General features: G+C 47.8%; 4 protein-coding genes, 1 non-coding gene and 1 pseudogene across 5 annotated transcripts; 5 read left to right on the top strand and 1 right to left on the bottom strand.

Moving 5' to 3' along the window:
- The first annotated feature begins 60 nt into the window (after window positions 1–60).
- Window positions 61–2,885, top strand: LOC101782425 (mitochondrial import inner membrane translocase subunit TIM22-4). Its single transcript, XM_004984820.3, has 4 exons — window positions 61–474; window positions 1,741–1,931; window positions 2,025–2,097; window positions 2,552–2,885. Exons 1-4 carry the CDS (start codon window positions 312–314, stop codon window positions 2,635–2,637), a joined length of 513 nt encoding a protein of 170 aa, XP_004984877.1. The 5' UTR covers window positions 61–311; the 3' UTR covers window positions 2,638–2,885.
- A 229-nt stretch (window positions 2,886–3,114) lies between these two features.
- LOC101782014 (PE-PGRS family protein PE_PGRS26) lies at window positions 3,115–4,795 on the bottom strand. The gene is made up of 3 exons (XM_004984819.4): window positions 4,218–4,795; window positions 3,559–4,116; window positions 3,115–3,457 (listed from the first exon to the last, which is right to left on the bottom strand). Exons 1-3 carry the CDS (start codon window positions 4,678–4,680, stop codon window positions 3,399–3,401), a joined length of 1,080 nt encoding a protein of 359 aa, XP_004984876.1. The 5' UTR covers window positions 4,681–4,795; the 3' UTR covers window positions 3,115–3,398.
- Window positions 4,796–5,075: 280 nt separating this feature from the next.
- Window positions 5,076–5,147, top strand: TRNAM-CAU. Its single transcript has one exon. It is a non-coding gene; the product is annotated as a tRNA-Met (tRNA).
- A 1,220-nt stretch (window positions 5,148–6,367) lies between these two features.
- LOC101781618 lies at window positions 6,368–7,506 on the top strand (annotated as a pseudogene).
- A 346-nt stretch (window positions 7,507–7,852) lies between these two features.
- LOC101781603 (60S ribosomal protein L44) lies at window positions 7,853–10,007 on the top strand. The gene is made up of 4 exons (XM_004984818.3): window positions 7,853–7,988; window positions 9,240–9,419; window positions 9,579–9,653; window positions 9,747–10,007. Exons 1-4 carry the CDS (start codon window positions 7,986–7,988, stop codon window positions 9,804–9,806), a joined length of 318 nt encoding a protein of 105 aa, XP_004984875.1. The 5' UTR covers window positions 7,853–7,985; the 3' UTR covers window positions 9,807–10,007.
- Window positions 10,008–12,230: 2,223 nt separating this feature from the next.
- LOC101781210 (gamma-interferon-inducible lysosomal thiol reductase) lies at window positions 12,231–14,422 on the top strand. The gene is made up of 5 exons (XM_004984817.4): window positions 12,231–12,633; window positions 13,141–13,206; window positions 13,515–13,655; window positions 13,787–13,879; window positions 14,008–14,422. Exons 1-5 carry the CDS (start codon window positions 12,382–12,384, stop codon window positions 14,221–14,223), a joined length of 768 nt encoding a protein of 255 aa, XP_004984874.1. The 5' UTR covers window positions 12,231–12,381; the 3' UTR covers window positions 14,224–14,422.
- Window positions 14,423–14,791: the final 369 nt, after the last annotated feature.

Below are 14,791 nucleotides of genomic sequence, written 5' to 3' on the forward strand. Positions count from 1 at the left end.
GTAACCTCTAAGCGTTTACGTATTACTAGTACCGGCTAGGGAGGCGCGTGCGCCTCACGTGAGGTCCGGATCCCCCTCCTCTGCTTCCCCTCTGATTCCCTGCGCGGCGCCGACCCTCTTCTTGGAGGAGAGGGTAAGAAAGCGAGGCCGCCGCCGGCGCACACTACACTGGCAGGGTCTTGTGATCCTGTCCAACCCACCCGCCTCTCGAACTTTCGGAACCATACGCGCGCTCGCTGCGGTGCGGCGCGGCGGGCTGCTGCTAGCTCCGACGCCGAGAGGAGGTGGGGGAGGGGACCAGATAGCGAGAGATGGCCTCGCCGGAGCCATCCGCGGCGGGTGCCGGCGCCGGGGGCGAGTCGGCGAGCCAGGCGGCGGCGGTGGAGCCGATCCGGATGCCGACGGTGGAGGAGATCAAGGGGCAGGACATCTGGAACAACTGCGCCGTCCGCAGCGTCGTCAGTGGCGTCATGGGTGAGCAACTACACTTGAGCCCGGAGGCTACGGCTTTGTTTCTTTTCTTGAGCGTCGTCGGTGGCGTCTTAGTTTCGTAGCTAGTCTCTCCATTGGCGAAGTTTTGCAAGAAACCATTTTGATTCAGAGTTTGGGGCACTGCGTGAACTAGGCGTTTAATATTATGATGAAGTTTAACTGTTGCCATGCTTTGGACAAAAATACTTTGCGGGATATGGCGGCGTGGTTCATTAGTTAAACTATTGGAAGTTTGGAGATTGGATGGTGCTTGAGAAATGGAGAGAGGTCTGGTACTTTGCTGGATATCGGTTCATTGGTTATGGGTAGTTGCTCCCCTTTTTGTCCAGAGATTTCAATCAAATAAAGCTAATTTTGTAAGGAATGAGAAGAATTTGGTGTGTGGTAACGCGTCAATTCTATCAATTTTGTAAGGAGCGAGAAGAATTTGTGGGTAAAGGTTGCCAGATCTTAAGAAATTCTTGGACTAGATCATAGGAAAATCTTATTATCCCTTGAAATGAACTTTAATGTGAAATGTTATATGCTAAGGGAGCATGTTTGCAGCGAACTTGCCTTAGATAAGCATAATATTTTATGTAATTTTGTCGTGGTAATCGATGGTCATGGAATATCAATTGGTTTGAAAAATTTCAAGTAGGTTGTTAAGAATTTACCCAGAGGCCAGAGGTAGAAAGGTTGTATGTAACTGCGCATGCCCTTCAATGTTTTCTTCATTTACCTTCAGAGTTGCTATAAGCATGGAGTAATAAACATACAATGGCATTTTCTTTAGCTTGTAAATTCCAGCTCACATTTCAAGTTTCCTCCCTTAAGGAATGACATGGGAATCAGATGCTTGGTTTATGGAAGCTTGATTTTGAATGCTTCATTCTATCAAGAAAGGCCTGTGAAACCCTTTTTTCCCGTAGTGTAACAGTCTTATGTTTTATGCACAACATTTGTGTTTCTTAAAATGAGTTTAAGACAGAACTAGTGATATCCATAATATGCACCCTATCTATCATCAAAATAATCCAATCATCAGTGGTTGCTTGCAATTTAGCTTTTAGTACCGTCAGAATGGCAGCCATTAAGATCTAATGTTTGGTTACTCATGTTTAGATTGAAAACCATGTCTTTTCTTACCTTAGCTAAAATACCCTATGTCCCTACAGTATGAACTGCTTGGCCACCCACCAATGATAGATAGCGTAGCATGCTCTTTTAGATAATTTGTGTTAACTCACTATCCTCCTCATTCAATAGGAGGTGGTCTTGGTGTACTTATGGGACTATTCTTTGGAGCTTTGGACAATCCAATAATGGCAGAGGAGATGACAGCAAGGCAACAAATTGTATACACAGCAAAACAGATGGGTAGGAGAAGTATAAGCAATGCCAAAACCTTCGCGGTCATGGGTCTGATTTTCTCAGCAGCTGAATGTGTCGTAGAGAAGGTAGATAATTGTAACATTTTCCACATTAATGAATGTTTCTACTTGCTACATGTTCTCTTCCTATTTAAACTTTGTATTCTCATACTTTGGCAGGCTCGGGCAAAGCATGACACTACCAATACAGCGGTAGCTGGCTGTGTCACAGGAGGAGCTCTAGCAGTAAAAGGTAATTGTTTTGCCATGTCACTATCTATAAAATCCTGAGACAATATACTTAAATTTTAATTATCAACTAGTTTCCAAGACAATTTCCTGGACTAAAACCCCATGGTGCATTCGTTGGAGTTGTATTTCGTATGGATTGGTGTGGATGGCTATATTTAACATCTCTAGTAGCTTTCTTTCAGCTATTTGTGTCTCCACCCATGTCTCATAATTCTGATAGGTGAAATTACTGAAGTGTTCTGTACTAACTGTAAATCTGCATTTCTGATTATAGCCTGAAGTTGAAAGATATTTCTGTTCTTTTTGTATGTGTGGTGACATTTTCTTTTTCTATACCTTAGTTTTCAGTTCCTGCTTATATAACTAGCTTAGAATGAGGAGATATTTCCTACATTGCAGCCCTGGTATATCTATAATTGAATATTATAACTAATGGAATTTTTAAATTCTTGCAGGTGGCCCTAAAGCTACATGCATTGGATGTGCTGGTTTTGCTGCTTTCTCAGTGGCAATTGAGAAGTTCTTTGATCGACATACTTGAAATGGGTGCTGTCAATTTGAAATGAAGCCTTTTTTGTAGCAGAGTATGAGCAGGATTAGCAGAAGAACCTGATTATTTGCAACATCCAGCCATTGACATATCTTGAGAGATCTTGTGACCTAAAATTTTTGCTATTATCAGTTTATTACATGTCTTCGTGGTTAATGACTTGACCAGTGGTGCACCTTCGAGGCCCACCTGAATCAATATTTATGACATCGGCTGAGTTCTCAATTGTGTGTTATGTTATTCTCGACACCAACGGGTGTCTATAATATCGTTGCAAATCTGTATTCTTTTAGCCATGACCTGCTCACTGAACGTTGTGTTTCACTTCTACATCACTACTGATGCAGTGAAGCGAGTGATCTTGGAACTTCCGCCTTTTTATCCGCGAAATGCCATTATGTGCTCAATTCTGTCAAGAGAAATGTTCGAAAATTCTGAAGAGTTTATTTAGTCTGACAGCATGTGCAATTTGGTTTTGAACTGATCTCCGTTACCTCACGAGCCTGATGTCTGAAATACAAACATCGCTTTCACTTCTGTCCAGTAGACAATGTGATTACAGTTGAAGAGTCTTGCAGCATCTCTAGAGTCTAGTGTCTACAAGAAACCTACCTCTAGTGCTTACGTGTATCCACATCAAGAGCTTACATGCATTCATATTAAGAGCGATCTATATTTTTTTAAAGAGGGATTTAAAGGTAAAATAGAACAACCCAATCTATTCCACTCCTGCTCGAGGACGACCATCGGAGCTAATCTTCAATAATGGCGATGAGCAAGGAAGCCTCGTCGGAGTCTGGCGCCTGATCATCTGGGGTAACGGTGAAAACAGGAGAGAGATTGTCAGTTCAATCCATCGTGAAAAGTATAGCTTTCCTAACTCGAATCATCACAATCTTGCGGCAAAACTACCTGACGGAAGGTTGGAGATGATCTGCTCAACGATTCCAGCACCATTCGCATTATGCCCCTTCTCCTTCTCCTCCTCTCCATTGCTAGTCTTGGCATCGTCCTCGGTGCTGTGGTTGCCATTGCCATTGGAGCCCGACACAGTCATGCCGATCTTGGAAGCGACAGCGCTCAGAATCCCACCACCATTCGCCTCGTCCCTCTTCTCCTCATCCTTACTGCCATCAACGGCGTCGCTGCTGCCCGTCTTGGCGTTGACCCCACTGCCGCCATGGTCCTCGTCACCATTTGCGCCAGACATGGCCATGCCGATCTTGGAAGCCATGGTGTTCAGGATTCCACCACCATTCGCGTCGCCCCCCTTCTCATCACCGTTACTGCCATCAGCAGCGTGGCCATTGCTCGTCTTGGAGGCGTCCTCGGTGCCGTGGTTCCCATTGCCATTGGCGGCAGACATGGCCATGCCGATCTTGGAGGCCATCGCGCTCAGAATCCCGGCTTGCTCGTCTGCCACCCCCTGATCTTTCTCTTCCCCTTTCGCTGCCTCTGCTTCCAATGTTCCTACACGAATCAATCGATCAATCGAAAGGATACACTGCAAAAACTGGAAACTTCCCTGATCTAATAGGCTGCGGAGATTGGAGAAAACAGATAGTCCATACCTGACGCCGACGACGAAGCAGGGGGCGAGCTGGACAGGAGCTTATGGAAGATTCCGCCACCGCCATTACCTTCGTCCTTCTCCCTGCCCTCGTCATCAGCCGCCCCCGCCGCATTTCCACCGCCGTTGCTTTCGCCTCCGCCATCAGCACCGGACATCGCCGCGCCGATCTTGGACGCCATCGCGCTCAGGAACCCGTCCTCGTCACCTGGCTCGCCGCTACCATCTCTCTTCAGCGCCTCGCCATCAGACGCCGCGGCGGCATTGGCCTCGCCGCCGCTCCCGTTCGTCCCGGACATCGTTGCGCTGATCTTGGACGCCATGGCGCTCAGGAACCCGCCATCCTGAGCAGGCTCGCCGCCGCCGCCAGCACCGGCCGCCGCAGCTTCTTCTTGATGCGCTTTCGGCTGCGCCACCGTCTTCCCCTGCTCCCTCCTCTCCTCCTCACCCACCGAATCCTCCATCTGGGAACACGAAGCTACGAGAACTAAGCTCCCAACCAACACAGCGTTGAGCCGTTGAGTGTGAACTAGTGCCAAAGCACAGAGATATTTTGTTCTATGAATCCAGATCAGCAGCGGAGAGGAGCCGTGCCGCAGGCGGCTATTTTATAGCGGCGCGACGCGGGGGCTACACGCGTCCGGCGAGGATGGCTTGCCCTTCTCGGGACGCGTAGCCTGGCCGGCGCGGATTGGCACGTCGCTGGGGGGGTTTTCAAGTTGTTTTTCTTTCTCTTTCTGGGGGGAGGCGGTGAGATGTCGGGTGGACGGTGGATCGGGAGAATCAGATGGTTGTCGATGGAGATGCCAAGCACTCAATAAATGAATAAATAAAACTTAAAAAGACATCCTACAGCAAGATCAGAGTGGCGCAGCGGAAGCGTGGTGGGCCCATAACCCACAGGTCCCAGGATCGAAACCTGGCTCTGATACTTCAATTTTATTTTTTCCCCTTTTGCGACCGGGTGTTTCTGAACAGCTAAAAAAATTAATCCTAGACTGCGACAAGGAGATCGGAGTGGACCTGCTGGCCGACCCGGCCTACTATGCCGGCTCCTCGTCTTCGTCGGAGGGGTGGTGATTAATCGGTTAATTAGCAGCTGTGCAAAACTTGGGCCGCTTAATTTTTAGCCGAATTGCTACTTCGATTTGATTCAAGCATGGGCTTTGCTAGTCCACCACCCAGTCACGAGTCAGTGTCACCCACCACACGCGCGACATGGACACCCAGGTCCCGGACGACGGCCCGTCCCCGTCAACTCCCTGGCGACGACGGAACGAGCCGACGCTTGCCACTCTCCGCCGATGAGGTAACTAACTAACAATCGTTAGCACGCGAACACAGACAGACACGGGCGGCATGGCTGCTCCGCGTCTCCTCCTCCTGCCGCCCGTGCTCCTACTCCTCGCCGGTCGCCGGCCGCTGCCGCTGGCGGCCGCGAAAGGAGGCGAAGAAGGTCTCGGTGGCGCTCTACTTCTGCTCGCGGTTCATCGTGAAGCGCCTCGCGGGGATGTTCAAGGACGGACTCGTCGACGCCAAGGACCTCCGCTAGGACCGGCACAAAAGCTAGCTGACTCAAGCTCGTCCGTGGCTCGACCTTTAAATAAACCGAGTCAAGTCTCAATTTCTGCTGGTTTTCATGAGGAGCTGGCGCGTGAACTGCTCATGAGATATTCGATTAGCTCATTAGGCTCGATAAAGATGAAAATACTAAAATTATTTTTTATCAATATAGTTGTATTACTATTATTTGGTTAAAATAAACCTACTGTTCAACTTGCAGGTCAAATCTAAGTACTAATTAAGTTTATTTTGAGTCTCCAAACATCTATATTATCCTAATTTATTGACTTATGTTATTTATTTCCGTAACATTGTCATCAAATTTTTTTTTACGAGCCGTATAAAATAGTTTCTATTGATATAACAGGAAAAAAAATTTAAGACTACCTTGGGAGGCCGTAGGCAGGAAAAGGAAAAGAAATGAAAAAAAAACTAAACTCGCTTGGTTGAATTGGAGTATCCTTGTGCAATATCGCTCGGAAATTGTGGTTGTTGGCTTCTCCCCTTGAGTCTCGCTGCTTGCTTACTACTCAACACCGATAAAGGGTTGGGAACCGTTCGCTGTTTCAAGTGCTCTTGCAGCAGTAGTACTGGAGTAGTTGGCTATAGTTGCTGAATGCTGATGCTTATAACACAGGTGAGCTGATGGCTTTCTTGCAGCATGGCCCGAACGAGTGCCTGCTCAACACCGTGGAAGCTGGCGCCATGGCCGCCTGGCCGGATTTGGTAATTCATCTTCCTCTAGCCTCATAGACTCTACCCATCAGTGCTTTGACCTACAAGAACGAGGCCCCGATCGCCGATCGGTTGATCGCGATGAATTTGTTGTGCTCAACAAATGTTGCAGACTTGCAGTTGCAGACATAACAATAGTAAATATCATCATACTCTGCTCTCAGAGTCTTAAGCTTGCGGCTCAAGTTGACAGCATTTCTGCTATTCTTGCTTGAAAGTTTCTCAGCGGCACCGTGTACATGATATGTCTCTGTTCTTAACTTGTTTTTGGCTGCAGAATGTGCATTTCCGTTTCATTTCATGTGTGGAGAACCTGGTGGTGAAGGGCCAGTTCGACAAGTGGTCGTCCTGCTTCCAGAAGCTGGGGCTTAACACGAAGCCTATAGTTGAGTGCTACCATAGCGGACAGGGTTACAAGGCTCGTCCTCCAATCTTCGTCTCCTCGGCTAGCTTCTGCTGTGTACTTCTTTGTGCTGCTGCACAACTGTGATCCCATCACAAGTTGTCCCCTTCTTAGATAATAAAGATAGCATGCTACGCCCTGATCTTAACCAGTGTTGGTTTGCATCTTGCTTAATTATTGGTTTCGTCCAGCTTGACCTCAAGTACGCGAACCAGACCGACGCTCTGAAGCCGCCGCTCCGGTACGTCCCGTGGGTGGTCGTCGACGGGCAGCCGCTGCTAGAGGTAAGCTGCACTTCCACTTTCTACCTGAAATTTCAGCGGCACTCACGAGTCACGGCTCACTTTATTCACCTTGCGCCACGGTATTTGATCAAAGGCCATGGCATTTCTTTGCTGATGACGAGCATGTTTGCGTCACAGGACTACGAGAACATCGAGGTCTACATCTGCAAGGCCTACAAGGGCAGCCCTCCAAAAAGGTCTGCCGGGGGCTGGTCCATCGTCGGCCGACGACGAACGCGCGCAGCGGCGTCACTTACAGCTCCGGCGGCGATCAAGCTTGCTCGCCACCTGTAACTGATGGCTGATGCAGAGTGTGCTCTTTCGGGTCGTGTACTCATGTGGACATGGGCAGTTCCACGTTACTGTCTGTCCAGAAGCAATAATATGGGCTGGATGTAGTCTGTAGATGCACGGGAAATTCGACTAGCAGAAATTCTGCTCAAATATACAGAAACTAAGCTTTCTTTCTCCCCATACCTTAGATTTTTGTTACTTGTATATGAAAAATGCATCTCCCTATGGCAGCGCGATAAAAAAAAACTGGGCTGCGTGCGCACTGTTGACGAAGCCCAACTAGTAAAAGCAGCCCAATAACGTCCGAGGCGCTGAGCCCATGGGGCGAAACGGCCCGTGAGCCACCCCGGAGTAAACCCTAGCCCGCAGCGGAACGCCTCACCATAAAAGCACGCCCCTTCTCCCCCCGCCGCCGCCACTCGCCGCAACTTCTCGCCCGGATAGGGAGCACGCCGCAGGAGCCCTAGCTCTCCCTTCCGCCGCCGCCAAAATGGTAAGCCGCCTCTCCCTCTCTCTCGCCCGCGCTCGGCTGGGGAAAAGGCTCCGTCTTTCTCGTCTGTTCCTGCGCCGATCCGTGTTGATTTGCTCGATTCGATTCAGTGAACCACGCATGCTGTAATCGGTCTCCAGTTGGATTGATAGTAGCCTCCTGTAAATTGGGTAGTGACCGAATGGTTTCACCTCACTTTCTGGAAGTGATTCCTGTTGTGGTTTGTGACTTGGTCCGGTACTAGATTCCTGTGGATACAAAGACCTAGATTAGATGTCATATCTTTCTGGTATAAACTAGTAGTCCGTCGTCGTTTGATGGGATCCGTGGGTGAGGTAGCCAGATTGGTGTCGTTGCCCCCTACACATGGTTAGATCTTGTGACTGCTGTATGATAATGAACTTTGTGATTACTATTAGCTATCTTGTGGTGTGTTTTTTTTCCGTTTGTTTTAAGTTATGGTCTTGGTAGGTATTCTGGTTATACTTTCAGTCACTGTTATGTTTTTAGATCTTAGATGTGCACTCACAGCTTTGAATTTGATTCCCTGCTCTCTCATGCGCAATTGCAGCTTATCTGCTACTAACCAGCGATTATAGGTTCTATGCATTGTTTACCAGTGCTTGGACTTTATCTGCTTTGCTTAGTTTTATAGCATTTCAATATGGCTGATGTGCCATGTTCTATGCCAGATGTTCTGTCATTCATATCATCTGGATATTCAGTTTTGCTTAGTTCACATCTGTGCTTAGAATAGCATGCTATGTGAAGGTTGTTTTCTTTAAATATCCCCTTCTAGTTTATGCAGATCGCTCATGTAGTGTCTTCTGATTGAGGAAAAGCAGGGTCTGCTACTTTGGCAGTTTGTGCTGAAATGGATGCTCTGTATCCATGTACCGCCTAATAGTTGTTCTGCTTAAAATTTGTTGTAATTGCAATCTTTTAGAACATTGATTTACTTTTGATTTTTATTTGAAATGTTTACTGCTTGATGTTTGAATTGCTGGGTCCTATGATGGCATGGAATCTTTGAGACCTGATCATTCTTATGATGTCAACCATAAGCATATCTTCTGAGGACCCTTTTGATGTTACAATTTGCGTTTTTTAAATCGCTGTTGACTTGGTCCACAGAGCTATATGGAAGTTAGCTTTGAATGTTTTTAGTCGGTTTAGTTTATATGAATTACTTATCTGTTGCCTCGTAACCATCCTCCTCGTCTAACATGTGTAATTTTGTTTCAATCTATATAGGTGAACGTTCCGAAGACCAAGAAGACTTACTGCAAAAACAAGGAGTGCAGGAAGCACACTCTCCACAAGGTGACTCAGTACAAGAAGGGTAAGGACAGCCTATCTGCCCAGGGAAAGCGTCGTTATGACCGCAAGCAGTCAGGATATGGTGGTCAGACCAAGCCTGTGTTCCACAAGAAGGTACTACAAAGTTGTTGATCTATGATTGCCCAATTGAATTGTCATTGCTGCATACCTGTCTTTGCAATGCAATCTGACATGCTTATGTGAAGAAATGTTTTATGATATTCCGTTGTTGTAAACTGTTCATAACACAAAAAAATTGGTTTCTATTCTCAGGCCAAGACCACCAAGAAGATTGTGCTGAAGCTGCAGTGCCAGAGCTGCAAGCATTACTCACAGCACCCGATCAAGGTATTGTCTCGTTTCTCTTCGGCTAAACATACTATTGGACCAAGTATTTAAGTGTATGTGTTTGCTCACTCTCTTCTCATTCCTGTGTTACAGAGGTGCAAGCATTTTGAGATTGGTGGAGACAAGAAGGGGAAGGGAACATCTCTTTTCTAGATTGCTTGCCTATCTGGATGCTGAAGTTGTGGTGTCTACTACTGTTCTTAAAACCTCTCGTCAAATTTCAGTGTCATTAGTAGTTCTTAATGCGGACCATGCTTATGTATCCAAATTCCAATGCCTGACATTTGCTCTGAGTGTTGGTCGACTTTTGGCTAAATGAAGTTTTGTAGCTTGAATCTGTTCTTTTTGTTTGAATTTGTGTCTGCCATTGATCGTGCTTGTGTTAACTTTGCGGCAAGGTTGTGTGAAGTTGTCTGGTTACTGTTGGCGCCCTGTGATTGCAAAGGGTTCTCTCTTTGATGACGAATGTCACAGCTACAAGCCTACAACTCTATAGGGGACCAGGCTGCAAGTTTGGCTGTTGCGGCAACGATGACGTCCAAATGTGATCTGACTAATTGGTATTCAGTTAGGCTTAACATATTCTGGAAAGGCGGTGAACGAACTTTTTGGAGAACTAATTAGTTTGTAGCAGGTAGCAAGATGCTCGGGGGGTCTAAAGTAACTCATTACAATTTACATGATCTCTCAAACTCTGTCTCTAATCAAAGGATCTTAAAGAAAATTATGATAATTAGCCTTGGCATTTGTAGATGCTCTTATTATCGCTAGACAGCGTCGCTTTCTTTTTTTACACGACAAAATTAAAAGCAAGTTACCTTAATTACAACACTTTCGGCTTGCAGCCCATTCGTTTTTTGAATAGGTTGTCTTTAGTCGGTATAACTCCATGTTGGAAGCACCACACTTTTTTTTAAATTAAAAAAATGCTTTCTAATAAGTTAACGAGAGAAGTAAGAAACACCTTGATTAACAGGTCCAGAGAACTGAGCATGCTTATGCAAGTCTCAAATAAAAAGTGTCATTCTCGCATTCAATAATTGAATAGCATGAGGTATTTTTGCTACTATGTTCTGCCAATCAGAGAGCTTGTTAGCAACTAGGCAACTCATGCAAGGCATTTGTTTTTTTTTCTTTTTGAAAGACCAATCAAGCCATTTTGTTGGTTCGCTCCTTCGATGAATTTGTGTCTCTGTTAATTGAAGCATTAGATATTTTAATGGGAACTAAGTTGCCGCTGGAAACTTGGCACGTCTCAAGGAGCAGAAAAATCCCCGAGCCCCTGTAACCATCAAAGCTCGCGTTGCATCGGCCAGGGCCAGCACCACACGCAACAAGGACACCGTGAAATTCCAGGTTCCGTTCAGGGTTTACCCAGAAAGCAAGGGGAAAAGCACACGCGGACGCCTCCCGGCCGGGCAGCATGATTGCTCCCCATCCCCGGCGTCTACTCCTCCTGCCGGCCGTGCTCGTCCTCCTCGCCGCCGGCGCCCTCCTGCCGGAGGCGGCGGAGAAGGTCTCCCTGGGGCTCTACTACGAGTCGCTGTGCCCCTACTGCTCGCGGTTCATCGTGAACCGCCTCGCGGGGATCTTCGAGGACGGGCTCATCGACCCGTGGACCTCCGCCTCGTCCCCTACGGCAACGCCCGCGTCGGATCCAACGGCGACATCTCCTGCCAGGTAACCAAAAATCGAGGCCCAGTCCAATGATTCTCCAGTGTTTTTTTTTCTTTTAAAAAAACTTTAAAGCTTAGACTCTCCAGTAGTGTTAAAGAATTCCTATAGGAATCAAATCCTGCAAAATTCCTACATGAATCCTATGTTACAAATGGGGCCTGAAACTACTAGCTTGTGTTTTCGCCGTGGGCGCGTATGTGACTGAACACATCGACAAAAGACAAGTGTCGCCTTCTTTTATACGTCAAAGCTCTCGCTCATCAAGTCACCAGCCGTAATTGGACACGAATCGATGCTTGCACTGCGTCAATTGAGGTAGGATAAGCATGATCTGCAACCGCCAGCTGCTAATTGTGGCCGTGTTCCTTGACGAACTGCAAAGTGACCTGGTTTTTGTACTTGCAGTAAGTGCGGACGTTGTAGCTGATGCATTGCTAGCCAAAGCCCCACTAAGACCTCGCACTCTTTTCTTAGCTTCAGGACAAGTAGACATACCATCTTTCATGTCCAATTCGACTAGGTTGCAGAGTATCTGATTTTCTCACACGCCACGTCCACGCTCTCCAAATTCGTCAGTTGCTTGCGTACAAAAATCATCTTGTACGCATACGGCACTAGCTTTCCTCTTAATGCCTGCATCATTGTACGCATAGTACATGGCCTTTCGGGATGTATCTGTACACCGTATATTTTCGGCTGGACATCGACGCTGCACGTTCTCAGGCTGCTGTTGTCCACGCTGCGCACGCAAAGCTAATCTCGTTCAGGATTCCGTCCACGTTCGCGCGGCCCAGGCGCCCAGCCCAACCCGCTGGGCGCGCTGTAGCTGCCGATGGGACCCACGGTGTCCCACGTGGCAGGCCGAGTAGGGCCCACCTTGTAGTCGCCTTCCGGTGATAATAACGGCGCACGGCGCACGTGGTCACCCGCCTCGCGCTAATCTCCCGATAAAATACGCCTCGAGGGGCTCCCCGCATCGCACCACCTCACCTCACTTCACTTCAATTCACCGCGGCGACCTTCCCATCGGCATCGCGATCCCACCGACCCGATGGCCGCCCGCCTCGGCGTCCCCGCGCTCCTCCTCCTGCTCGCCTCCTCCCTGGCCGCGGCGGCCGGCGACGAGGGCCCGGGGAAGGTGGCCGTGGCGCTCTACTACGAGACGCTGTGCCCCTACTCGGCGCGCTTCGTGGTGGACCACCTCGCCAGGGTCTTCGAGGACGGCCTCCTCGACGCCGTCGACCTCACGCTCGTCCCCTACGGCAACGCCAGGGTCCACGCCGGCGGCGAGATCACCTGCCAGGTGAGCGGCTGGCTCCGCGCCCGATAGGCTCCTCCCGTTTCCTTGCGCAATTTCGTTTGGTATCGCGGTTGTTTGCTCGGTATCTCACTACGCCCAAAACGATTTGTGAAATGATTTGTGAAACGATTTGTACTGATATCTTGGGTGCTGCCGGGTACGATTGTCATACCCGCCAGCGTTCAGTGACCCGTTAAAACCGTCACTACAAATGCAATTTGTGTTTGTGCTTGACGGGTGAGGTAACCACCCGTCAGCACAAATGGCATCATAAGCACTCGCCAGGATAAATGTATTTTAATTTATATTGATTGGAAGGGTTAAATGTTTCTAATTAGCCAAAAACTTAATCGTATATGTCCCAATATATTTTTAACATGTATTACTGAGATACATTTTCCTGAGGATATCCTGCCTTACTCAGTAAACATTTATCTCTTCTTGCAGTAGGAGTAGGAGTAGTTGGCTTGTTGCTGATGCTAACACAGGTGAGCTGATGCTTTCTTGCAGCATGGCCCGAACGAGTGCCTGCTCAACACCGTGGAAGCTTGCGCCATCGACACCTGGCCGGATTTGGTAATTCCTCTCACCTCATCTTCTCTGCTCATTAGTGCTTTGACCTGCAAGAACGAGGGCAAGACCCTCCGGCCTCCGTACGATGATGGATAGATGACAGTGAATTTTTTTTTGTTTAAAATTGATCACAGCGAATTTGTTATCAGCAAATAGTTGTGAAACAGGCCATCGTACTCTGTTCTCATTCATCAAGGCTCAAAGCTTCCGGCTCAAACTGACAAATCTCTGCAGCTTTTTGCTCCAAATATTGGGACTCTTAGAATTCACAACGGCTCAATGTGTGTCTGTGTCGTTGCTGTTGGGTGCAGGACGTGCATTTCCGTTTCATCTACTGCGTGGAGGACCTGGTGATGAAGCGCCAGTACAAGAAGTGGGACTCCTGCTTCCAAAAGCTGGGGCTTGACCCCAAGCCTGTTACTGACTGCTACAAGAGCGAACAGGGCCACAAGGTTCGTCCTCCAATCTTCATCGGCTCTAGCTTATGCTACCTCTTTGTGATGTTGTGCGAATTTCAACTTCCATCTCGTCACTTCAATAGTTCAATCACACCGTTAACTTGCATCTCGTTCATTCCGTCCAGCTTGAGCTCAAGTACGCGAACCAGACCAACGCTCTCGTGCCGCCGCACCGGTACGTCCCATGGGTGGTCGTCGACGGGCAGCCACTGCTAGAGGTATGTTACAGTTCCACACTTCCACCTGAATCTCAGCTGCACGGATGGCTCACTTCACGTTGCACGAGTGCACGACTGTTTGATCAAGCCTGTTTCTTTGCTGATGGTGAACGCGTTTCGGTTTTCAGGATTACGAGAACTTCGAGGTTTACATCTGCAAGGCCTACAAGGGTAGCAATCCTCCGAAGGTCTGCGAGGGTCTGGTCCATCCGGCGATGGCGCTTGAGACTGCGGTGGCGCGCCACGGCGTCAGCTACAACTCCGGCGGCATCGAGCTTGCGACTGCAGAAGAGGAGGGAAGGGAGAGCAAGATTAAGATGCGGCTCCCAGATAATGATAACTGATACATTGTTGGGTCATGTGGACATAGGCAGTTGCATGTTACTGTCCGGAATACATATTATGGGTTGCTGTAGGTCGTGCACTCGTACAGTAATAATGATATGCTAAGCTGCTTTGCCGCTTAATTATAGTCTGATCTGGTTCTGGGTGTACTCTTTGGTTATGACATTGTGGGTGAGAATCAATTGGACGTTTGACAAAGTCGCATTGATATGGCACGGCAAATTGATCCTTGTTTAGTTCACCCCCAACTCCCAACTTTGGCACTATGCAAAAAGAAAATTCCCCATCACATCAAACTTGCGGTACATGCATGGAGTACTAAATGTAGATGAAATTAAAAACTAATTGCACAGTTTTGTTGTGCTTTGCGAGACGAATCTTTTGAGCCTAATTAGTCAATATTTGGACAATAATTCACAAATACAAACGAAACGCTACAGTGTGCTACAGTGCTGTAACAGTAATTTGACGCCTCCAAACTTTGGCAACTAAACAAGGCCTTGGAAGAACCGTACATCGGCTATAGTGTTCTGTCTTGACGAAGTATGAAGTCTGCATGCAATATCA

This window comes from Setaria italica, chromosome IX (genome assembly GCF_000263155.2).
Source record: "Setaria italica strain Yugu1 chromosome IX, Setaria_italica_v2.0, whole genome shotgun sequence".
In the NCBI taxonomy this organism is placed as follows: Eukaryota; Viridiplantae; Streptophyta; class Magnoliopsida; order Poales; family Poaceae; genus Setaria; species Setaria italica.

Coding starts and splice junctions, on each gene's coding strand:
- LOC101782425 (XM_004984820.3), top strand. CDS start 312: ATGGCCTCGCCGGAGCCATCCGCGGCGGGTGCCGGCGCCGGGGGCGAG. Junction 475..1,740: donor CGTCGTCAGTGGCGTCATGG/GTGAGCAACTAC, acceptor CTCATTCAATAG/GAGGTGGTCTTGGTGTACTT. Junction 2,098..2,551: donor AGGAGCTCTAGCAGTAAAAG/GTAATTGTTTTG, acceptor AAATTCTTGCAG/GTGGCCCTAAAGCTACATGC.
- LOC101782014 (XM_004984819.4), bottom strand. CDS start 4,680: ATGGAGGATTCGGTGGGTGAGGAGGAGAGGAGGGAGCAGGGGAAGACG. Junction 4,117..4,217: donor TGCTTCGTCGTCGGCGTCAG/GTATGGACTATC, acceptor TGATTCGTGTAG/GAACATTGGAAGCAGAGGCA. Junction 3,458..3,558: donor CATCTCCAACCTTCCGTCAG/GTAGTTTTGCCG, acceptor CCGTTACCCCAG/ATGATCAGGCGCCAGACTCC.
- LOC101781603 (XM_004984818.3), top strand. Junction 9,420..9,578: donor AGCCTGTGTTCCACAAGAAG/GTACTACAAAGT, acceptor TTCTATTCTCAG/GCCAAGACCACCAAGAAGAT. Junction 9,654..9,746: donor ACTCACAGCACCCGATCAAG/GTATTGTCTCGT, acceptor CCTGTGTTACAG/AGGTGCAAGCATTTTGAGAT.
- LOC101781210 (XM_004984817.4), top strand. CDS start 12,382: ATGGCCGCCCGCCTCGGCGTCCCCGCGCTCCTCCTCCTGCTCGCCTCC. Junction 12,634..13,140: donor GCGGCGAGATCACCTGCCAG/GTGAGCGGCTGG, acceptor GCTTTCTTGCAG/CATGGCCCGAACGAGTGCCT. Junction 13,656..13,786: donor AGAGCGAACAGGGCCACAAG/GTTCGTCCTCCA, acceptor CATTCCGTCCAG/CTTGAGCTCAAGTACGCGAA.